The sequence below is a fragment of the Grampus griseus genome (assembly GCF_964374135.1).
Source record: "Grampus griseus genome assembly, chromosome: 11".
In the NCBI taxonomy this organism is placed as follows: domain Eukaryota; kingdom Metazoa; phylum Chordata; class Mammalia; order Artiodactyla; family Delphinidae; genus Grampus; species Grampus griseus.
In genome coordinates, this window is record NC_139005.1 from 92485741 (window position 1) to 92509998 (window position 24258).

The 24258-nt window shown below is 53.3% G+C and overlaps 1 protein-coding gene and 1 long non-coding RNA gene across 2 annotated transcripts in view; one reads left to right on the top strand and one right to left on the bottom strand.

The window, feature by feature from the left end:
• Positions 1 to 2627: 2627 nt before the first annotated feature.
• TRIOBP (TRIO and F-actin binding protein) overlaps positions 2628 to 24258 on the top strand; it is a gene marked incomplete at its 5' end in the record, with an annotated part of 63079 nt that continues 41448 nt past the window's right edge. The window contains 7 exons of the mRNA XM_082666069.1: positions 2628 to 2741; positions 7809 to 7948; positions 9451 to 9640; positions 11094 to 11262; positions 16799 to 19148; positions 23235 to 23349; positions 24047 to 24230. Coding sequence (XP_082522195.1) covers positions 2628 to 2741; positions 7809 to 7948; positions 9451 to 9640; positions 11094 to 11262; positions 16799 to 19148; positions 23235 to 23349; positions 24047 to 24230 — 3262 coding nt within the window. The remainder of the gene's footprint in view (positions 2742 to 7808; positions 7949 to 9450; positions 9641 to 11093; positions 11263 to 16798; positions 19149 to 23234; positions 23350 to 24046; positions 24231 to 24258) is intronic.
• LOC309829816 lies at positions 19579 to 22791 on the bottom strand. The gene is made up of 3 exons (XR_014297433.1): positions 22090 to 22791; positions 21374 to 21614; positions 19579 to 19967 (listed from the first exon to the last, which is right to left on the bottom strand). It is a non-coding gene; the product is annotated as an uncharacterized lncRNA (long non-coding RNA).

A 24258-nucleotide genomic window follows, 5' to 3' on the forward strand; every position in this document is an offset into this window, starting at 1 on the left:
CCCTGTTTTGCTTACAGTAATTGGGACTAAGCAGAAAGATCATTATCCTTGTTATGAAGGTGTGCTTTCACCCACTCCGTCCTGTGCCAGGATGACCTGTTTAGGGGTCTGTCTCTCCCCCTGGTCAGTGGGCTCCCCCTCTCAGAAGAAGCCACGTTTTATTCATGTTACCATATCCCTGGTGCCCAGCACAGGCCTGGCATGTACCAGGTACCTGTGAATGTCTGAGTGAACTAGTGAATGAAGATGCTCTGTATTGGCCAGTGGAGTCCAGACACACCAGGGTTTTAGTCTTGGCTCTGCCACTTACTAGCTGGGTGACACTGGCGAATTGGTTCATTTCTCTGATCCTAGTTGCTGTGAAATGAGGATCTTGGTACTTAATCCTTCAGGTTACTACGTCCTCAAAGATGTAAAGATTTTGGAATAGAAGCTGGCATAGTGCAGAATGTTAGAAAAGAAGGCATATTTTTTAAAAAGGAGGAGATTTGCATTTTGTGAGTGAGCTCCACATCAGTGGAAGTGTGCAAATGGATGTGCAAATGGTCGAAAACCCCTGGGCATTTCATTTCATCCTCACAGGTACTACTGCCACCTCCATTTTACAGATAAGAAAATTGAGACGCAGAGCCAAAGCCAGCCTAGGAGACTGTGGCGGGAACGAACCGAAGGGAAAGAGATTAAAAAGAGCCAGAACCGCCAGTGCCAGCCCTCTCAAGAACCCCCTGGGAACCCTGCCACTGCTGCTCGGGCTGAGCGTGCAGCGGGTCTGGCGCTCTGAGGCATCTGGGCGCCGCCCGCCTCCGCCCCGCCCCTTGCCCTCGGGTTGTCCAATCCCAAGGTCTTCATGTAAATGAAGCACCTAGAAAGAGCCTATGCGAGTGGCAGGGGCGTGGTCTTCGTCCACCTTCAAGGCAACGTTCTGATTCATTGTTAAAATAGAAAGGCTGTGACCCCTGGCACCTCACCCCAGCACCCCCTTGTGTGTGGAAACCCGAGCCGAGGTTAGTACCGCGAGCGGAAAGGTTGAGAGGGAGGAAAGGCTAGTGGGAAAAGGTAGAGGGCTGAGGGACACGAGGAGGGACTGTCTGACTAGCTGGATGGAGGGAGGTCCAGGGGTCCATTCCCCGGGTGGGGCATGCATGTCCGCTGAAGGTTTTTCATTGTTATATCCACACCTAAAGTGCATTTTAGAGAAGGATTCAGCCAATTGGTTGGGGGTGGGAGGGGGAAGCGGGAGCAGTGAGGGGCATGTGTATAAGAGCACCCCACACCCGCCCACAGGGGATTAAGCTGCTTTCTCAGTCCGAGGCGTTGCTCCTTTATGTGGCGGGATTGGGAAGGAACCGCCCAGGCTGGGCAGGACGGATGCCTACTCTCTGCACTACTGGGAACAGGGAACGACGCAGGGAGATAACAGCTCGGGGAGAATTGGAGACCCCGGGGCCACTGAAGTGCCAGTGGTGCCCCCAGCCTCCACCGTGCCCTGCCACTTCCTCAGGTTTGATGGTGAAGGAGCCAGGAATCTTCTCCCTGGTTGCCCCAGGGGAGGATGTGAGATTCCCCAGCTCTCCGCCAAGATTGGCAACTAAGGCCAGATCCCCTGTGACGCTTTGGAGGAAACTCGACAGGTATGAGCAGACGACCTGGGGTCACAGTAAGGTGCATGTGTATTTGGGGATATGGATTCCTCTCACTCCACCCCGCTTGCTGGGGTGAGGAGAGCATCTTCAAGTCGCTCTTCTGACGGGGCTCCCCCGCCCCGCCAGGGCATGGGGTTGGAGCCCTCAGTGGCGCCCAGAGGAAGAGCCCTGTGCTCAGCACAACACCAGGGGTTCTCTTTGGCTGAGCTCTGCCAGACTCGCAGAGTGACCTTATGTTGTTCACTTTCATCCATGATTTTGTCCTCAGTTCTGAAAATACCTGGCTGGCCACTTGCCTCACTCTCAGGGTTTCCCAAGGGACCTGTGTGAGTTGGCAGTGTGATCCAGTGTCCCTCACGCCCACCTCTGGGAGGATGGGGAGGCACAAAGACTGGGTTTGAATCCAGTTCAGCCACTGGGCCTTTGAACAAGTTATGGAATCTCTGTGAGACTTAGTTGCCTCATCTGAAATTAGCATTAATTTTATCTACAGTGCAGGATAACTGTAAGGCAAGGGTACGCAAACTTTGGGGTGCATTGGAATCGCCTAGGAGACATGTATAAAATGCATTGTATAAATGCCTTGTATGAGTGCCTCACCTCCAGAGATTCTGGCTGGGTGGATCAGGGAAGGAACTGGGGATATGCATTTTATGAGCAGCTCAGCTGAGTCTAATGCAGGGTCCTCAAAATACACTTTGAGCAACACTGCAGTAACGACTAGAAATCACGTGTCAAATGTTTGGCAGAGTGCCTGGTGCTTAGGAGGTGCTTAATGAGTGTTTGTTGAGTGAATAAGTGACCAGGTGAAAGAATTGATGGATAACCTCATTTCCTTGGTCCTTGGCGGTCTGGGGGCAAGCTGGGGCTGGAGTCCGGGTGGGCTGCCAGCCAGTCAGCTGGTCTTTGCCTCCCCCCGACCCCTAATTCTTCCCAGGCCCCACCATCGGATTGCAGGAGCTGCCCTGGCCTGATTCAACTGATATGGAGGGGGTGGCTGGGAATGCCCCCTGTGACCACTTTGAAGCTAATGTGCTTGCCCAGAGATGCTGTCAAAACTGCTTCCACCCTGAGGAGGCCCACAGAGCAAGGCATCAGGTAGGCAGGCTTTCCTGAGTGGTGGTTTGGGACAGGGGAGTCTGTGATGGGGGTGCCTGGCTGGGCCACTAACTTGCAGCTGAACTCAGACACTGACCTTCCTTGTGGTCAGAGCCTCAGTTTTCCCAGTCTGTACAATGAGTGGGACCATGTTAATGCTTCCCAAATGCCAGTTATTCTCCTCCTGCTCTTATGATTTTTCTGCCAAGCCTCATATAACCTATTACTTACCGTACTGTCCATTAAATCAATACGCATTTTTTCACTTATATTGAAACAAAACTTTACATCACCACCACAAATAGAAAACTAGAATCATATTCTTTATATAGAAGGTTCAAAGGAAAGAATAAAAGAGGAAAAAAAAACCAACCCAGAAATGTCACTAAATTCTAACTAGAGAGTGTTGTCAGCTCAAGGTTCTGAGCCTGAGCCCTGCTGTCTCTCTGTTAAAAAGGGAGATTGGTAGGTGTTAGCCTTTAAAGATACACACATCCACTGGAGACTTTGTCCTTGAAGGTACGGAAGGAGTGAAAGGGGAGGCATTTTCTCACTTTGTGAAGGATGAGGTTTCAGGCTAAGCCCTGGTCCGAGTAAACCCAGAGCTATGCGAAGCACGGGACTGTGAATCTCCAAGGGCGCTGCAGCCTTGACCCCCTCATGGCTCTGTGTCATTCTCAGTGAGACTCGAGGCTCCCCTTGAGCCTGGCCGCCATCTCCGTGCAGGCGTTAGCCTCTAAGAGGTGGCCATTATAAGCGAGTTGCTGTTCAGCTTTGGAGCCAAGCAGACCAGAGTTCCAGTCCTAGGTTTGCCATTTACCCGCTGTGTGACCTTGGGTCATTGACTGCTCTGGTTTCACTCTCCTAATGGGTAAAGTGGGGCAACAAGTCTTCTCACCCAGGGCATCTGGCCCTGCTTAGCCCAAGTCACATGTGGCTAATTCGATACACATTCGTTTCCTTTCTTCCTCCTTCCCGACCAGAAGAGTCAACCTGGGAGATTCTTTTCTACCTGTCCTGATACCTCCAAAAACAGCTCCCCTACCCTCACCCCCAAGTTCAGGGAGCAGTTGCCTGAAATCCCTTTGAGTCCATCTCCCATGCAAATGACCTTCTCCCGGTGGGTGGGGAGATGGCAAGCCTGGAACAGGAGGAGAAGCTTGGATTCAGACAGGTCTGAGTTCTAGTCTCAGTCCCACCACTTCCCAGTTGAGACCAGTTGGGCCAGCTCATGTGTTCACATATATTGAATCGGTGCTTAAAATGTGCCAGGCATTATGCTAGATATTGGGGAAACAGTGACAAATAGAACAGACACAGTTCCTGGTTCATGGGCTTGTAGTCTAGCAAGAGAAATGGAGACTAAGAAAGTAATCATGCAAATAAGTTTTTAATCATGGTTGTGATAAATGTTGTAAAGGAGCAGCAAGTGGCATGAGGGTAAATGATAGGGCATTCGGGGAATGTTTCTCGAAGGAAATGCTACTTTAACTGCTTGGTAAGGGCTGGGAGGGCATCGCCAGTGAAGCTGGGGTAAGAGGAGTGGAAGGGAACAATAAGTGCAAAGCCCCTGAGGCAGCAAGGAGGAGGCACACTGGAGGGTGGAGAGAAGCCAAGGATGGAGAATGGGGTGGGGGCTGGGTCTCACCGCCTGTGGGGACTTGTGGACATGCTGAGAACCTTGGACTTTTTCCTGAGACGCATGGGCAGCCACTAAAGATTTTAAACAGACGAGTGATGTGATCAGATTTGCATTTTCAGAAGTCACTCTGACTGCAGGACAGAGAATGGACAGCAGGGAGTGAGAGTGAACAAGGCGACCAATGAGGAAAAAGTGCAATTACTCATATCAGAGGTGACAGAGACTTTTTTTTTAATTAACTAATTTTATTTTGGCTGCACTGGGTCTTCATTGCGGCACGCGGGCTTCTCTAGTTGTGGCGCACGGGCTTAGCTGCGGTATGTGGGATTTTAGTTCCCCAGCCAGGGATTGAACCCAGGCCCCCTGCATTGGGAGCGTGGAGTCTTAACCACTGGAGTACCAGGGAAGTCCCTGATGCTGGAGATTTTGAGATGGAGACAAATGGACACATTTCAGAACTAACTGAATAGGAGAATCTAAAGGATTTGGTAAATGAGTAACGTGGAGAGGCTGGAACATGGCTGACTGCTGTGTTATTTTCTGAGGCAGAGTTCTTGGAATGGGAGGCCCGTTTGGAGTTGTTTGGGGTGGTGAGTGGGAGGTGCCTGGGGGACACACTGGAGATGAGAGGAGTTTACTTAATATGAGGAGCTCAGGAGCCAGACCTCTGCAGGAGATAGAGGCTTTCAAGTCATCAGGATCTGGCGCTGATGAAAGTCCTGCTCATGGATGAACAGTTTCAAACACATAGAGTCCCAAAATCTGTGTGTTAGAAAAGCATCCCCCAGCCAGATCCTTAATTACACTCCAGCACACACTCATCCCTGAGGGGCCTGATAAAGGTATCACCTGGGGCTAGAGCCAGTTCTGACATCTTCACCTATGTTAGAAAATGCAGGGACTTCCCTGGTGGCGCAGTGGTTAAGAATCTGCCTGCCAATGCAGGGGACATGGGTTCGAGCCCTGGTCCGGGAAGATCCCACATGCCGTGGAGCAACTAAGCCCGTGAGCCACAACTACTGAGCCCATGTGGCACAACTACTGAAGCCTGTGCGCCTAGAGCCCGCGCTCCACAAGAGAAGCCACCGCAATGAGAAGCCTGCGCACCGCATTGAAGAGTAGTCCCTGCTCACCGAAACTAGAGAAAGCCCGCGCGCAGCAACGAAGACCCAATGCAGCCAAAAATAAATAAATAAATAAATTTATTTGAAAAAAAAAGAAAGAAAAAGAAAATGCAGAAAGGGCCCCAGGTCACAGAGCAAACCTTTCCCAGAAGCTTGCTCCAGTTCCCCATGATCCTGGGCTCTGGATGCATCTCTGCTCTGCTCTCAGCTGAGTCTCCCAGGCTGGGAGGCGTGAGGAGGGCTTATCCCTGGAAATCACACAGCCTAGACCAGGTCATGGCCAGGTTCTGGATGGAGAGGGGAGGGTCTTGCTGTATGCCAGGCCCCATACATTCCTTTTCAATGCATCTATTCTTAAGTGTCTTTAACATTTTATTGACTTAACACTAATAAAATTCTATTGAATGTTTTTATATTATTTATTATATTTAAGATGTACAGACCTGGCGGTGTTCTAAGCCCTTTTACTCATATTAACTCATTTAATTCTCATAACACCCCTAGGGAGTGGGTCCATTAATCACCTCCGTTTTGTAGATGAGGAAACCAGGCTCAGAGAGGGAAGTCACTGGGCTGAGGTCACCCAGCTGGGAAGTGGAGGCGCCAGGATTGGGCCTGATGACTGTCTGAGGCCAGAGCCCGTGCTGACCCGCCAGACAGGAAATCAGAGCTGGGGATTAGTTGCTGGGCCTACTCGTGTGGATGGTGGGTAGTGACGGGGGCTGGAGGTGAAGGCAGGGAGGAGGTACCACGACAGGCTGGGGCTCCTGCCGGGCCCAGCTGGGCTGGGACCCCTCGATGATGCCCAGAGTGCCGCTCCCTCCTTATTCACGCGGCAAGGTCCCCAGGGTAGCCAAGGCGCCAGGCCGGGCTGCAGATCTGACACCTCCCGCTATGGAGCGCTGATCAGAATCTGGCTCCCGGGCAGGGGGCGAAACTGAATCCAGAAGGGCCTTCCTTCTCTGGCTTGGATGGCGCGGCAGACACCCCAGCCCCACTCCTTGGCACTGCCCAGGTCCCAGAGTGGCGGCCTTCTTGGAACCCGGAGACTCTGTGCCCACCCCAGGGCTGCAGCCAGGCTGTGGCCTCCGCCCCGGTTCTGGGCTCCAAGGTCCCCAGGGAGCCCGGGCCCAGGCCCCCGCCCGGCCCCGCTCTCAGGTGAGCCGCGAGGATCGGGTTCCTGCGGTTTCATGTCCTGCATTGTTCTTGGCTGGGCCCCGGCTTATGAAACAGTAATGAGGGGCCCCTGCTCCCGCAGCCGGCCCCTCTAAGGTTTCCACTGCCTCGGCTGCCGCCACCTCGGCCCAGAGTCGGGGCCTGGGAGGGCAGCAGCGTGGGGGCCTGAGTTGGAGCCCCCCGGGTACGAGGGTGCTGACAGCCGCCAGCCGCCACTGCCGGAGCCCGCCGCCCAGGTAATCCGAGAGGAGGCGGGGTGCAGGGTGCCGTGGCCGCTGTCCCCCTCACCGGGGGGAGGGCCCTGCCACCCTGGGAGGTGGGGAGGAATGGGGGGGCCTTCCCGGAGGCGAGCAGCCGTTCCCCCGGGTGAGCCCAGCACCAGCCTTCGCAGGTGTGGCCCTGCTCAGGGCAGGAGGGAGAGAGAAACCCTCAGCCAGCTCGGGGGCCCTGACCCCAACCCCTGGAGCCTTGACCTTCCAGCCCTGGAGGCCCCGGCCCTCCTTTAGGAGCGCACATCTCTCCTTTTCTCCAAGGTCTTCCTTCCCATCTCCTCCTCCCTCAGACTACCTCTTCCTGCCTCAGACACTTTCCTTCATCCTCCGGACTAGCTTAATCCTCCCTCTCCCTCCTCATCCTTGAGTTCTGGCAACAGAAGACCCTTTTGGATCCTTTAGTGCCCTTCACATCCCCAGGCACAGACTCATACCTGTGTGCCGACACACACGTGCTTGCTCGTGTACACAAGTCAGGTGGGTATGCTAATGCGTGTGTTTATAAACACATATAAACAAACGTCCATGCACTTATGCAAACAGACACATCAGTGTACCCACCAGACATGCATACACATGCGTGCACATGCGCATACTTGCACACACGCAGGAATTTATACGAACACATACCTGTAGACATGTGCGCATGCACATAACCTGTACCTCTGCCAGCCCCCAGCTTGGGTCCCAAGGAGCACTTCCAGTCTGATGGACAGCTCTCCCTGAGAAGTGGAGATCCCAGGAGGAGCTGTCTGGAGACTCTTCCACACTGCCTGGTGGGGGGAGGGGCTGCACAGGGGGAGGGGAGCCCCCACGTGGGCGACGAGCTGCCTCCTCTCCGACTCTGTCTCAGGAGCCCGGGAGCCCTCCAAGTGCTGAGGCGCCCTATTGCGACCTGCCGCGCCGCCCAGCCGCCCCTGAGGACCCGCTCGGTGCCTCGACCTCCAACTGCCAGTCTGTGGTGGGTTCGGGCCTTGGGCCAGGGCCTGAAAGGTGGGTAGAACCCTGGGGCCTGAGGAGGGGTTCCCGGGGTTGGATGCCCTCACCCATCCCACCCCACACCCCTTCATGCTGGCAGCCTCCGTCTGTGATGGCTGCTGTCGTGGGTCACATGGTCAGTCCACTCGGCCTGGGTACAGGCAGCAGTGGGCATGTTCCATGGGCCCTAGCTCAGGGGATGGAGCGCGTGCACCCACCCTGCTGTGGGCATGGCCCACAGGCCACTCACATTTCCTGGTTCCCTTTGCACTGCTTTAAAAGATTAAACAGTCTCAGCGCCCAGGGGCGCTTTTTATCACCCACCTACCTGACCATGCACTGCCCCTAGGCTCTGGAATTCCCTCCACCCCGGGGCCTAAGTTGGACCGAAGTCCCTCTTTGGGGCCATGGTGCCTTGGGAGGACATGGCTGAGGGTCTAGAGACCTGGGTTCCAGCTTCAGCTCCTTTCCTGATGGGCTGTGGGACCTTGGGCAAGTTATTCCCTCTTTTTATACCTCAGTTTCCCTGTTTAAAAAAGAAGAGGGATTGAATCAAATCAGCATTGTTTTGCGAACATGTGTTCCTCATAGGTAGGCATTATTTTACAAAAAACAAAAACCAGCTCTGCCGTCAAATATGTTTCAGAAAGTCTGGTATAAACAAATTGGAATATTGTTTTTGCAGGACTTGTCAGAGCTTTTAGTTTGCTAGCATGCACTGTGCTTTTGGGTGGGGAAGGTAGGAGAAGAGTGTAATATGTCTCAAACTTATTTGATCACAGACCTCTTTTAAGGGTCATCACTCATTTCTGTCTCATAGGCCAATTTGTGGGTCACTCTTTTTTTTTTAATTTTAGAATTGTATTTATTTTTTATACAGCAGGTTCTTATTAGTTATCCATTTTATACATATTAGTGTATATACGTCAATCCCAATCTCCCAGTTCATCACACCTCCCCACCACTTTCCCCCCTTGGTGTCCATTGTGGGTCACTTTTTGGGGATACTGCCAGCTCTAACCTACTGGCTTCTTTAAAGCAGGGCTTTCTCTACAGCTCCCTCCCTTGGCATCCAGACCGGTGGCCCTGTCACTGCCCCTGGAGCCCCCCTGCTCCCTCTCAAAGCCCCCTGTTAGCCCAGCATGATTCTGTCTTAGTCTTACAGAGCTTGGGGTCCTCTCTCCTGCTCCAGTAACATGGTGGGGGTTGAGGCCACAGCCCTGGTTCACAGTGCATCTCTGCCTTTTCCTAGCTCTGTGACCTTGGCCAGTCCCTTGACCTCTCTGAGCCTCAGTTTCTTCATCTGTAAAATGGGAATCTTTACACTCTCTTCGAAGGGAGGCTGTTGGAGCTAAACGAGGCAGCCCACGTGAAGGGCAGAACACAGGCAGCCCTCGGTGTTAGCTCCCTCCTCCACTCAAAAGTGAGGTGTGTGTGCACCTGGGTGGTGGTGGGGTGTTACTCCTTAATTCCCATCACTTTGAGGGAAAAAGTCATGGGTCTGTCTCCTCTCCCAGGGGCCCATCAACAGGGCTCCCTGCAGAGGGCCTCACAGCCACCCCCAGGAGCCAGGAACCCGAGGCAGCACCCTACCTGGAGGGCCTGGCCTCCTCCCTGTGCGGCAACTTCAACGAGAGCCCTGACTCTGGCACCAGCTCCAGCTCTGACTGCGAAGCCCCTGATGATACCAGCGACTCGTCTTCCGTGGTGAGAGGGGGGCGGGAGGCCAGGGCAAGAGCAGGTGTCTGCCCCTGGGCCAGCCCTGGGGTCCCACGCAAACCCCCAGACGGGGCTGAGCCTCTCACAACAGGGAACGGAGCCGAGGTCCTCTGGAGCCTTAGCCAGCATGTTGGGCTGCCCCAGACCATGCACCTGGGAGGGACCGGGGGCTCTGCAGGGCCAGCCCAGGGGGCTGAGGGTCTGGCTATGAAAAGGTGGAGGCAGGTGTTTCAGTTGACAGGGAGCTTGTGCATCGTCAATGGGCTCCAGCTGCCAAAAACTCTCAGTGCACGGAGGGCCGGGATGTTGGGTGTGGTATCCAGATCAGGAGTGGGACTGGACCTAGGCCCTGCCCTGGTCACACACGGCTAAGCCCCATGGCCAGCCCTGGCATAGATCTCCGAGGGTCAGAGGAAAGGGAGCCGGCTGTAGGGCCTGGCAAGGGCGGGGGGCTATTTAGCCAGGAGAAGAGGAGACTCAGGGGAACTTCTTGGGACGTGCGACCCTCAAAGTGTTGTCCCGGGACAGAAGAGGCCAGCTATCCAGGAGACCCCAGGGGAAAATGATAAGATTCAGAATAAAACGACCCAGCCCTGCAGGCATTGTCTCAGGAAGGCTCACCACCCGACTCTGAGGTGGAGAGTTTTATGTCCCTGTTTTGGGGCAAGAAATCTGAGGCTCAAAGAAGGGAGGTGACTTACTTGAGGCCACACATCTGGGCAGTGGTGGGGCTAGACTTCAGGGGTTTTTTTGTTGTTATAAATTTATTTATTTTTGGCTGCATTGGGTCTTTGTTGCTGCGCACGGGCTTTCTCTAGTTTTGTTGAACGGGGGCTGCTCTTCAATGTGGTGTGTGGGCTTCTCATTGCTGTGGCTTCTCTTGTTGCGGAGCACAGGCTCTAGGCGCGTGGGCTTCAGTAGTTGTGGCATGCGGGCTCAGTAGTTGTGGTGCACGGGCTTAGTTGCTCCGTGGCATGTGGGATCTTCCCGGACCAGGGCTTGAACCCGTGGCCCTTGCATTGGCAGGAGGATTCTTAACCGCTGCGCCACCAGGAAAGCCCCTGGGGCTAGACTTTGAACTCACCTACTTCTCTCTGGATCCTGGGGGTGTCTCTGGGGCAGGGACCGCTATTCGAAGGCCCTCCTACCACACGGAGTCTGACTACCCTGGATTCAAGTCCCCTCCCATATAAACCATTTCCCAGCTGTGTGACTTTGGGCAAGTTCTTAGCACCAAGGGACATACCTACTGCACAGGGTTGATTGAACCTTCGCTGAGTTCACACCTTCCAAGAGCCCAGCACAGTCCTGAGCATACAGCAGGTGGTCTTGCAATGTCAATTCCCTTTCCTTCCATCTATCCATCTCATGCTGGGAGTGCAGGCCCTGGGCTCTCTCTCCTTGCTCTCCAAACAGGCTTTCTCCTCCCCTTCCCTGGCAGGACTGGGACACTGTTGAGAGGCAAGAGGAGGCCCCCAGTGGGGACAAGTTCACCGTGATGATCCCACGGAAGCCACAGGAGGGGCCAAGGGCTGACAGTGCCCGAAGGGCTCCTCCTCTCCTCACCCGGTCCCCTGTAGGAGGAGACACTGCAGGCCAGAGAAAGGAGGGTGAGTACCTTCTGCCAGGCCAGGTTGGTCCCTGTGACCACAGGTGTGGTGATGGCCAGGGGCCTGGGAACCAGATAACCATTTCTCTGGCTGCGTGGGCCCCTGGGTACATCTTACTTTGACAGCTTGAGTCTTAATAACAGTAACGGTCCCCATATAATTATGGAGCAGGCAATGTGCCATGCAATCTGCTTTAAATACATCATCTTGCAACTGGTGGGTCAGGATCTTCAGGTTGCAAGTGATGGAAACTGGCTGAGTAAAAGTCTAGAGGAATGCCTTCGGGCATGGCTGGATCCAGGTATGCAAATGGCATCAGAAATCTGGTGTCTGCTCTTCTCTCTTCATTCTCAGATCCTCCCCTGATGGTGGCAGGATGAGTAGCAGCGGTATCAGGCTGTATCCTACCTAATTTTCAACTCCCACAGTAAGCGGGCACAATCTTCCCTATAGATATAGCTAAAGTCCCAGGAAGGGTTCTCCCTGGGACCCAGCATGGGTCATGTGCCCAACCTGGAGATCAGGGATGGGATCAATCCCCTGTTCAAACTTCATGGTCTGAGAGTGGAAGAGAGGAGATGGCTCAAAGGAAATCAAGGAGGTGTTGTTTCCAGAGAAAGGCAGAAGGCTGCTGGTCAGGCCAAGCCCACAGATGCCCATGACACTGGTCGGCGCCTCACTGGTATGTGAACCCAGGATGCTGGACCCCCAAAGTTTGGGCCCTCCATCACTACTGCGCTGTGTTGCCTCCTGGTCTGTGTCTTCAGCATCATCAGGATTTAGAGATGTGGGGCGGGGCATCCATGTCCTAACCCCAGAAGGCAGTCTTGGCTTCCTACGGCTCCTGTAGCATTCAGTCATCAAACACATGAGCACTAACCATGTGTAAGACCTGATGCTAGATACCTTGGGCATTCAGGAAGAGCCAGTCATGGTCCCTGCCCCGAAAAGCTCATCATCCAGTAAAGCAAACAGATGGGAGATGACAGACAGCAGCTCAGGACAGAGGAAGGGCAGAAACAGCTGTGCGGGGTTGTGAGAAGGGCTGGGGGTGAGGGTCGGGGTAGGTCCGGGGTCCGGGGAGAAAGAGCTTCATTCCAGCCAAGGAAGGACTCAGAGGAACACCTTTTGGACTTGGCACTGTAGCTGAGGAAACAGCTGGGTAAAGGCATGGAGGTGTGAAAAGGGAGTATCCTGGTATGCACAGCTTTAGCAGAGATGGTGGTATATAGCTGGGCCAGACCATGCGGGGCCTCTAGAGTCTAGCCAAGGAGTCTGGACTTTCTTTTGTAAGTAGCAGGGGGCCACAGGAGGTTTTTGCGAAGGGGAGCGATGTAATTGGTCCTGTGCCTTAAGAATTTCACTAGGGCAAGGTGTGAAGGATGAATTGAAGCAGGACGAGGCAGAGGAGACTTTTGCAGTTTAGGAGACCATTGCAGCCACTGTAGTGATAACTGGTTTAGGCATGAATCACCGGCTGATGCTAAATTCCTGGGTGAAGGGTTGTCAGGGAACAGTATATTCACACGGTCTCAGAGTATCGCCCCTCACATTACATATCGATTACAGAGGGAAAAGGCACCCTTAGGATGGGAAGATCTGGCAGACAGCACCTTAACCAAGTGGCCACTCAGCATCCCAGCATGGGGCAAACTGGCCAGGTGCCCCCATGTGTTGCACGGGGGAGGACGTGGCATCTTTTCCAAGTCCAAGAGAGTGGGAACTGATTTTTGGACAATTAGACAGGAGGCTGTGAGAGCAAGTGGCCCGTGGACAGGGAGGGCCTCTCTGGGGAGGCGACATTGTAGCTGAGATCTAAGTTCAGAAACAGAAGGAAGAGCCATTGCAGAGCCTTAAGGAGTGGGCAGAGGTGGCAGGTTGGAGGAGAGAAGAAAGATGGGGTGATAGGAGCATGTGGAGTGTAGGAGAAGGGGGTGCAGAGGAGGCCGGTGTTGGGGGCCACCAGTAACCTGACCCTCCCTCCCAGCCTGTTCCTCCTCCAATCTGTTCTATGTCACCACCCATCCGGAGGCTCAGGTCCCAAATCTCGTGTTATCCCGATTCCTCTTTCCTCACGTTTTACATCCAATCAGCAGCAATTCTGGTCAGCACCTCTAAAACACACCCCAAATATGTCTCCTTTTTGCCATCTTTACCACTGCTCCCCGACCAAACCAGGGGTTATTGCCACAGCGCCTTCAGATCTCCTGTTTCTGCCAGGCCCCTTTAGTCCATTCTGCCCCCAGCAGCTGAGCCATCCTTTAAAAACATTCATCAGATCTTGTCAGCACCCCAGCCTCCACTGCCCTGCCCCATCAGGCCCTGGGGAGAGTGTGTATGGGAAGAAGCGCCTCCCCAGTGCGAATGGCCTGAGAGCTGGTGGGGTTTTGTACTAAATCCCTGCTTTCTTGCTCTTAAACACAGGGGCCGTGGGGTGGGGGGACCCTCACTATGTGACCTGCTTGATCAAAGGCAGTCACCACTGTCTGCCTGGCGGCAGGTTCCCAAATTGCAGCAGGAGGCCACGGCCTGGGGGGAATTAGCCAAGTCCAAGATGCTGGGAATGCCTTGACATCCCTCTCGGGGCACCTCTCAGTTTGCAGACACACTCCATGGGGCAGGCTGTGCCGAGCCCGGCTAGCTGAGGGACAAAACACAGATGCCCTAGAACCTCTGCACAGCCTGCCCTGTGTGCTCACTAAGGGGGCTGCAGGAATGAAGTCAGATCCTGGGTGGGCCAGGCTCCAAGGGATGCTTGTGATGGGTGGGAAAGGGAAGAAACCGGGGCTGGGGGTGCTGACCCAGCTGTGAGCCACTGGGAGTGGTGGTAAACGCCATCTCAGCCAGTGCACATGCTCAAAGGGTGGGAAGACTCCAGGACGAGGTGCAACTCAGAGCTGGAAGGTGGTGGCACAATATTATTGCTCACTTATGGTGTGCTAGACACTTTCCTAAGCCCAGTAGACACAGTAATAAACAAGAAGGCGAGGCCCCTACCCACAGGGAGCTGGGAGGCCGGTGGGGGCAGGCAGAGCCTTGCCACACATGGGAAATGCCTGGATTTTATTCCAAGTGCAGATGGGAGCCCTTGAAGTTTTTGCTTTTTTTTTTTTTTTGCGGTACGCGGGCCTCTCACTGCTGTGGCCTCTCCCGACGCGGAGCACAGGCTCCAGACGCACAGGCTCAGCAGCCATGGCTCACGGGCCCAGCCGCTCCGCGGACGTGGGATCTTCCCGGACCGGGACACGAACCCGCGTCCCCTGCATTGGCAAGCGGACTCCCAACCACTGCGCCACCAGGGAAGCCCTGCATTTTTTTTTAATCTTTTAGAAGAGTTGCAAGGATAGTACAGAGAGTTTCCATTATACCGCTTACCCGGGTTTTCCCAGTGTTGACATCTTACATAACCATAGCCCTATTATCAAAATTAAGAAATTAAAAAAAATATATGTTAAGAAATTAACACTGGTAACAATACTACTCACTAAACTACAGACTTTCTTTGGATTCACCGTTTTTCCACACATGGCCCTTTTATGTTGCAGGATCCAATCCAGGATCCCACATTGTGTTTAGTTACCATGTCTTTCAGTTTTCTCCCATCTGTGACAGCTTTTCGTCTCTCCTTGTAAGCAGGGGTGATCTAGCTAGATTTGCTTTTGGAAAGGATCTCCCTGGATGGGTGATGACCTTGGGCCCAGAGTGCACATTGTTGGGGGGCTATTGCAACCATCCAGGTGAGAAAGGAGGGTAGCTGAGAGCGGGGAGGTGGGAAGAGGTGGATGAGAGGAGCGTGCAGATTTGGAACGTCGTGGGGCATCAGACCATCACGCAACCACAAGGCAAATTTTTTTTTTGGCCCAATCGCCGGCTTGCGGGATCCTAGATCCCGGTCTCGGCAGTGAAAGCGCCGAGTCCCAACCCCTGGACTGCCAGGGAATTCCCAACAGCGCAAATTTTAAGTGCTGCTCTGTGCATGGTTCCAGTTCCTCGATGGGTGCTGGAAACTCAAGACTTCAGTGACACCAGCTCAGAGAGTTTGGAGGAGGCAGAGGTTTCAAAGTGTGAGAAGAGGGTTTCCATTTTTTTTTTTTTTGGCCGCGTTGCATGGCTTGTGGGATCTCAGTTCCCCCACCAGGGACTGAGCCCTGGGCCAAGGCAGTGAAAGTGCAGAATCCGAACCACTAGGCCATCAGGCAACTCCCCAGAGAAGAGGGACTCTTAAGTGCGGACTTTAATGAATGCAGTCGTGGCTCCTTCAAGACACGGCCACAATACCCGTTACTTCTCTCCTGAAGTACCAGCCCAGGGACACGCACACAGCTGGTGGCCACCACATGCTTGGTGACCAAGGGACTGAGGGGGGTGTAGGGTGACACCATGATCATGGCGGCCCCTTCATGGGGATGGGAGTTGTGAGGGGGTCACTGATTAGCGAAGTTACATGAATCCCTTAGATCAGGGCTTCTTAAACTGTAACGTGCATGCAAATCACCTGGGAATCTTATTAAAATGTGATTCTGATGCAGTGCACCCAGGGTGCACCTGAGATTCTGCATTTCTTAGCAAACCCCCGGGTGAGGCCAATGCTGCTGGTTCACAAAAGGAACTTTTTAGAGCGATCACACAAGTCTCACTGGAAGAGAGGGGGGAGTTTCTCGGAATCCAGTTGCAGGAAGTAGAACAGAAATGAAAATTTGTTGGTAGCTGCTATTCGATCCAGCTCTCCCTCTCTGGGTCACACAGGCTATTTTATGCTTCTTTCTTTCTTTTTCTTTTCTTTAAAGGTTTTTTGATGTGGACTATTTTTTTTTTTTTTTTTTTTTTTGCGGTACACTGGCCTCTCACTGTTGTGGCCTCTCCCGTTGCGGAGCACAGGCTCTGGACGCGCAGGCTCAGCGGCCATGACTCACGGGCACAGCCGCTCCGCCGCATGTGGGATCTTCCTGGACCGGGGCACGAACCCGTGTCCCCTGCATCGGCAGGCGGACTCCCAACCACTGCGCCACCAGGGAAGCCCAATGTGGACTATTTTTAAAGTCTTTATTGAATTTGTTATAACATTGCTTCTGTTTTATGTTTTGGTTTTTTGGCCGCAAGTCATGTGGGATCTTAGCTCCTCGACCAGGGATTGAACCCGCACCCCCTGCATTGGAAGGCAAAGTCTTAACCACTGGATGGCCAGGGAAGTCCCTCACAGACTATTTTCAAAACTGCTCTTTACAAGTTTGCCTCTTTTCTAACTTGTTCGTGAACCCCCAGACTATGTGACCTTCGGCTCTAGAGCCCACCCCACTTTGACCGAGTCATCCTGGTTTTCAATTTCAGATTCCTGACATCAGCTTGAGAGTGGCATCTAAGCCCTCCTCCAATCTGTTGCTCAGAGGGGTGGAGTTGTGTGATAGGGAAAGTGGGTCCTCTAAGGAGACAGTGTGGGGTGTGCCCCAATCATCTGTCCCAGGGGACAAAGAAAGGTAGGCTGTGGGAGCTGCCTAGACCTCTGCCTTTACCTTGAACCTAACTCTTCTCTCTCTAGGCTCTGGTGGTGGGAACCGAAGCGCCGGACAGCACTGGGCGAAGCTCCGGGGAGAAAGCGCGTACTTCTTGGAGCGGCACCGGTCGGCGCTGACCCCGGTCTCTCCCGCGACACCACAGAGTGGTGCTCGAAGTACCACCCCCCAGGCTTCCTCTCTCCATCGCTCTGCTTCCACACAACTCGATACCTCCCGAGCCTCCTCTCCCCCACGACTTGCCCAACGGGACAACCCCAGAACCTCATCCACCCAGCAGGACACCCCCAGGACCTCTTCCACACAGCGGAACACCCCCAGAGCATCCTCTCCCTCAAGAGTCGCCCAACGGGATAACCCCAGAACCTCGTCCATCCAACAGGATACCCCTAGGGCCTCTTCCACGCAACAGAACACCCCCAGACCATCCTCTCCCTCAAGAGTCGCCCAACGGGACAACCCCAGAACCTCGTCCACCCAACAGGACACCCCCAAGACCTCTTCCACACAGCGGAATGCCCCCAGAGCATCCTCTCCCTCAAGAGTTGCCCAACGGGATAACCCCAGAACCTCGTCCACCCAACAGGACACCCCCAAGACCTCTTCCACACAGCGGAACACCCCCAGAGCATCCTCTCCCTCAAGAGTTGCCCAACGGGATAACCCCAGAACCTCGTCCACCCAACAGGATACCCCTAGGGCCTCTTCCACGCAACAGAACACCCCCAGAGCATCCTCTCCCTCAAGAGTCGCCCAACGGGACAACCCCAGAACCTCGTCCACCCAACGAAATAATCCTCAAGTTTCCTTTCCCCCCAGAGCCACCCAACAAGACAACTCCAGAGCCTCTTCTACCCAACAGGACAGCCCTCAAGCTCCTGTCCCTACTTGTACTCACCAGAGGGACAACCCCAGACCTTCTTGTATTCAACAGAACACTCCCAGAACCTCTTCTACCCAAAGGGACAACCCCAAAACCTCTTGTGCCCAACGGGACAATCCCAAATCCTCTTCCTCACGGCGGGAAAACCCAGGAAGCTCCTCCTCTCAGGGCTGCACCCAACGGGACAATCCCGGACCTTCCTCTCCCCGTCGTTCCTCTCAGCGGAACAATCCCAGGAATTCCTCTCCCCATCGTACTAACAAAGACATTCCATGGGCTTCCTTTCCCCTCCGGCCAACCCAGGGTGATGGCCCCCGAACCTCTTCCCCATCTCGCTCCAAGCAAAGTGAGGTTCCCTGGGCATCCATTGCCCTCCGGCCAACCCAAAGCGACAGGCCTCAGACCTCATCTCCCATCAGACCAGCTCAGCGTGACTCACCCCAGCGCTCCTCCAGCCCCACCCAGCACAACTCACCATCCCGGGCCACTTCCTCCTCCCACCCGCCAAGCCACCACAGTGCCTCCCGGACCTCCTCGCCTCTGCACCCTGCTACCCGCGGTGCACCCCAGACCTCTCCGGAGCCCTCCCAGCCCCCCTGCCCTGTGTGCATTGGGCACCGGGATGCCCCTCGAGCCTCCTCGCCTCCTCGCTATTTGCAGCATGACCCCTTTCCCTTCTTCCCAGACCCCCACGCATCTGAGAGTGAATCGCCCCACCATGACCCCCCCTATATGCCCCCAGCCGTATGCATTGGACACCGGGATGCCCCTCGGGCTTCCTCACCCCCCCGCCACACCCAATTTGACCCCTTTCCCTTCCTCCCAGACACGTCAGATGCTGAGAACCAGTCCGCCCAGCACGAGCCTCCTCAGTTCCCCCCCACTGTGTGTATCGGGCACCGTGACGCACCCCGGGCCTCCTCCCCGCCGCGCCAAGCCCCAGAGCCCTCCCTCTTGTTCCAGGATCTCCCCAGGGCCAGCACTGAGAGCCTTGTCCCCTCCACAGACTCTCTGCACGAGCGCCTCCACATCCCCAGCCCTGTATGCATTGGGCACCGTGATGCACCCTCCTTCTCGTCCCCGCCCCGCCAGGCCCCCGAGCCCTCCCTCTTCTTCCAGGACCCCACTGGGACTAGCATGGAGAGCCTGGCCCCCTCCACCGACTCTCTGCGTGGCTCCCCAGTGCTGCCCCCTCAAGTGTGCATAGGGCACCGGGATGCCCCTCGAGCCTCCTCTCCACCCCGCCACCCGCCCAGTGACCTAGCGCTCCTGGCACCCTCACCTCCGCCAGGCAGCTCGGGGGGCTCCCGGGGCTCGGCACCCCCGGGTGAGACCAGGCACAACTTGGAGAGGGAGGAATACACCGTGCTGGCCGACCTGCCCCCACCCAGGAGGCTGGCGCAGAGGGAGCCAGGGCCCCAGTGCAGCAACGGGGGCCGCACCCGCAGCCCTGGCCGCGCAGAGGTGGAGCGCCTCTTCGGGCAAGAGCGCAGGTGAGCCCAGGGCTGGGGCAGCCAGGTGGGCTGGGGCGGAGGCTCGGCGGCGGCAGGACAGGTGGAAGGTTCACAGGCTTAGGTTCCAAACCAGGAAAGGGTTTAGGCCCCCGCCCTGCCGCTTACTGGCTATGTGACCTTAGGCAAATCACTTCACCTGTTTCCGCACCTTAGGAGTTGTTTTTGACAATTAAGTGATATTGTGCATAGCCTAAGAGTAAGAGCGAAGACCAGGGTCAGGCAGGCTGGGTTCAAATCCTGGGTCAACGCCATTCGCCAACTGGTGTGATGTGGTAAAGTGATCTACCTAAGCCTCAGTTTCCTCATCTGTAAAATTAGAACATTAGTACATTAATTTAAATGAGGTTAAATTCTCAAACCCTTTGTTTGATCCAGAGTCACAGGTTTATTTATTTATTTTTTACACCTTATGTGAGGGAGAAGAAAGTGTCCCAGATTTTTTTTCTGCCTTAAAGAAGAAAGCTCACAGGTCCCTTGCATTTCCGAAAACAGAGATGTCAATTTAAAACGTATGGCCAGAGCCACATATTTTAAATAAGAGAACCCACAGAATGACAGACTTTTTTTAGAGGTTAAATATTCCTTTCCTGGGACGCAGCGACAGCACCTGAAGTCCAGGAATCCCACAAGTCTCCTTGGTCAGTGGCTCCATTCATGCGGGTGTTTACAACCCAGCAGAACGTCTGCTTTTCCCCAGTCTTGGGGAGGAGAAATGTTTCCTCCAGATCCGGCTGAGATTTCTTTCTCCAGCAGTTCCAGCCTCAGAGTCTTTAAGGATCAGGGCTGAAATTCCATTCGCTAAGTTCAAGAGAACAAAAAAACATAGGTCTGAAAGTCTCAAAACTTTCAGTGTAGAATTCAATAAATTATAGCATATTTACCGAGGCTGAGGTGTGCAACCACCACCACAACATAATTTTAGAACATTTCCATCACCCTAAGGAGTGGGTAATATTTTGCATCCACAATTCCTCTCTTTGTTGTTCCTTAGAAAACATTTTCTCTTAGATTTGAATCTGCACGAGAAACCTTATCTCTTATTCTTCAAATTTCCTTTTCCAGTAAGTTTTATCCATTTAAAACCCAGGCGACAACCTTTGTGGTCTCCAGCATTAGTGTAATTCTTTCTTTCTTTCTTTCTCTTAAAAAAAATACTTTCGTTTTTTTAGAGCAGTTTTTGGTTCACAACAAAATTGAGCAGAAAGTACAGAGATTTCCCATATACGCCCTGTTCCTACACGTGCACAGCTACTCCACTATCAACATCCCCCGTCAGAGTGGTCCACTTGTTGCAATCCATAAACTTACACTGACACATTATCACCCAAAGTCCATAGTTCACATTAGGGTTCACTCTTGGTGATGTACATTCTGAGTTCAGACAAATGTATAATGACGTGTGTCTACCATCAGAGTATCACACGGAATAGTCTCACTACCCTGAAAATCCCCTTTGTCTTTGGCCTTTTATGATGACTATTTTTGGTCTGATGTCAATTTGCATACCTTTGACTTTACCTGATGACTCAGCAGCGTCTTTGAACCAAAGTTAAATTTTCTTTCCTTCTTTTTTTTTCTTACCGTAATTAACTTTTAGAGAGATAAAGCGTTTATAGTAGAAGTCTGGAATATTTATACTTTTATTAATCATTTAATTGTTTTTACACAGATACTTCTATTCATTTTGCTCTCTTTGAAGTAGATTTACCTTTTTTTTAAAGCTTTATTGAGGTATGAGTGATATATAAAAATTGCATATTTAGCATATATATTTTGGTGAAGTAGATTATTTGCTTTTAACCAAGGCTTTACGACTCTACTGAGTAATTAAAATTTTCCCTCTTGTATGGCATTTTTTCCAAGTAGAAAACCATTCGTCCTCTGAAGATAAAATTTTAAAACCTACTTAAATATCTCTAAGGGACAGACTGAAATTTATGAGTGGGTGGCTATAGAGCTGTACTCTTACTTTCTCCCATTCATTCATTCAACATGTATTTATTGAGCATCTACTCTGTTCAAGCATTGCTCTAACTGAGGCTGGACGTTTTTTCTTAAAGGGCTATTATCACATTAAAGCATTAGGAATTTTGGCTCGATATCTTCATTCCTGCCCTCTTGATACCTTTGGATTTTCTTGTCTTAGAATCATATAAGCATTTCCTAGTATCTTGAATTCAAAACAGAGCCTTCATGGAATTTACCTGACTTGACGGTCGCTGTCCTTTAATACCCTCTGGAGGTGGAAGAGCCCATCCAAGCTTCTTTGTCATCCTCGGTGCAGAGCCACACCAACCCTCAGGAACAGGTGGCCCGAGGAAATACTGTTGCTTCAGCATCAGGAGGCTGGGTCTCTGTCCAAGTCTCAGAATTTTCTTGAGTTCTCTCCCCTCTCTCCATTCCACACGGGGGGAACCTTCTCAGACGGAATGCTCACTGAACAAGCTGGAGTTTATATGGAAAATGCATTCATTCGGAAGAGAACGCACGTTTGCCTCGCCACCCTGCACAGGGTAGTTTCTGCCATTATCCTCCCCACCTAGTCAACGTTGGGGTTTTTGCTTCGCAGAGGCTCCTACACCCCGGTTCTGAGGGAAATTCACTCTAAGGCATCAGATCTCACAAAGCAAGGAAACTCTCTCGCTTCAAATTGGATTAAAAATTGAACCTGATCAGGCAGCCGTCAAACTTAGAAACAGTTACTCCAGAGCAGGGAACTTTGGTTTCCTGTGAGTCCAATGCTAAGAATGGCTAGAAAATCAAATTAGTTTATGGATCTGATTCCAATAACATTGGCAAAAGCCATAAGACAAGAACAAAGCCCAAGGCCTTAATTGTTTCACTTTCTAAAGCCCCTGCAGAGTTTCAGCCTAGTCCCCAAGCTGGAGGCAGACTGCAGGGTATGGGTCCTGGCTCAGACCTGAGGAGAGGTTCTTCTTCCTGTTTCACTGGCTGGGTCAAGGTCAGCACCTGGTCCTCTTTCCCAGCCTTCTGGTTTGGTTCAGCCACCAGAGACACAGCTCCATCTGCCAATTTAGATGAAGTCTGACTCTCAAACCCTCTTGCAATAAATATCCTAAGTACCCAGTGGAGTGGTTAGGTCTTTTCTTTTGACCCCCTCACACACGGGAGGGGAGAGATGTACCCAGATTCTGTTTAACGTTCCTACATTTCAACAGAGATGTCACGTTAAATATTAATAGCCATGGCTAACGATTATTCAGCAAGACAACTAGCTGGAACTAGGGACTTTCCACAGCTTAGAGCTTGTCTTCGCCGGACGTGGCAACAATGCCTGAAATCTGGGTGTTTTAGAAATGACATTTGCATGGGCGGTTTTATGTTGGCCTTTCTGGAGTTGTGGGGAAAAGAGGATGTTTCTTCCTTCTGATCTTGCTAAGAGCTCTTTAACCAACAGCTAGAGGGCTGCAGCTAGTACTGAGGGGAACAGGTTGGCCTGGGAAGTCCAAAATTTACCATGTGGACAGAAAATGGGCAGAAAGAATGGAATATGGGGGCATATGTCATTCTGCCTCTCCTGTCTCCACCTCATGGATTGCAGGAGTTGAAATGAGATAGTACAAGTGCCTGGGACACAGGAAGTGTTCCATAAATGTTTGCCATTATGATCACGCATGCACACTGCCTGCGACACGGTAGGTGCTCAATAAATCTTAATTCCCACAAGGACCAGTCTAGCCTTTGTCTGAGGGTGAACTGTGGGCTGCCAGTGGGGTGGCGGCCAGAAAGGAAGTACTGAGTGAGACAGGAGGCGGTCAAGGCCAAGGCTGAGCTCCCCGACCTTTGCCCACCCCTTTTCTCATTTCATCTTCCCAACAGCCCCATGAGGCAGGTAGAATAGGGCAGTGTCGACTATCCCCATTTTGCAGAAGGGGAAACTGAGGCCCTGAAAGGATCCTCCCTCACTTAAGGCCCTTCAACGAGCTTGTGGTGGGTCCCTGGATCTGCTACGTCTCTTCCACTGGGGGTGGGAGTAGAGGAGCTGGGGTGCCGGGAGTGGGGCTGTCCCAAGGGCCCTCAGAGGGGCGGTGCGTTTGCTCATAGGAAGTCCGAGGCACCGGGGGCCTTCCAGACCCGGGATGAGGGGCGGTCGCAGCGGCCCAGCCAAGTTCAGAGCCAACCTCTCCGAAGACAGTCCAGCCCTGCCCTCAGCAGGGAGGTGAGCACTGCCAGCCTGCCCGGGGCCCCTGCACCCCCAAGGGGTGAGCCACAGCTTCTCCCCTCCCCCAGGTGCTGGGCGGGGGTCCTGGGAAGGGAGGTTCTTTACGAAAGGGTCAGAGTCCCAATCATGGGCGTCCAGCTCCTCCCTCTCCCAAAGAGCCAGCAAAATTGAGCCAGACCCCATCAGTCCATCCTGAAGACGGCCCTTCCATGCTGCCCCCGTCCTCCATTAGGCACCTGCCATCTTGAGAAGTTTTCAGGGAAAACCTCCCCATACGTCAGTCCAGCTCTAAGGGCTGTCTCTTCCAGGGTGGGGATTGGTATTTTTAAAGAAACTCTTAGATGGCAGGGCCCAACCCAGTGTGAATGGAGTATTGGTGGTGGAAATTCCGGCACCTGATAGCCCAGGTTGGAATCAATATCTTGGGGGGGAGGGGGAAGTCCGGAAAGTGAGCAGCTGTTTGCAGATCTTTTTCTGGAACTGAGGAAGGTGGGTGAGAGGGAAGGGCTGACACCCCCAGGGAGGGAAGCCAGAGACCCTAGGTACTTTTTGACCTGCTTTAATCCAGCCTGCCGTGAGGACAGAGCTTGCAACTCCCTGAAGCCTGGCTAAGACCCCAGTTTCCTGTCCTCCTAGACAGACACCACCCAGTCAAGGTCCTGGAGCCTCACCCACTCCCTCACCTCATCCTCAGGTAACCAAGCCCCTCGCGAAGCAGGCAGAACCGGCCCGGCGGAGCCGAGCAGAGCCCCCTCGTCCCAGGAGCCCCGAGAGGCGGCCTGAGGGGGAACGGCGGCTCCAGGGGTCCTCGCCGCCCCCGAGGACGTCAGCCAGAACTCCTGAGAGGGAGCAGCGGACAGAGAGCCCTCTGGAAAGAGGCCGGGCGGGCCCAAGACGGCCCCTGGG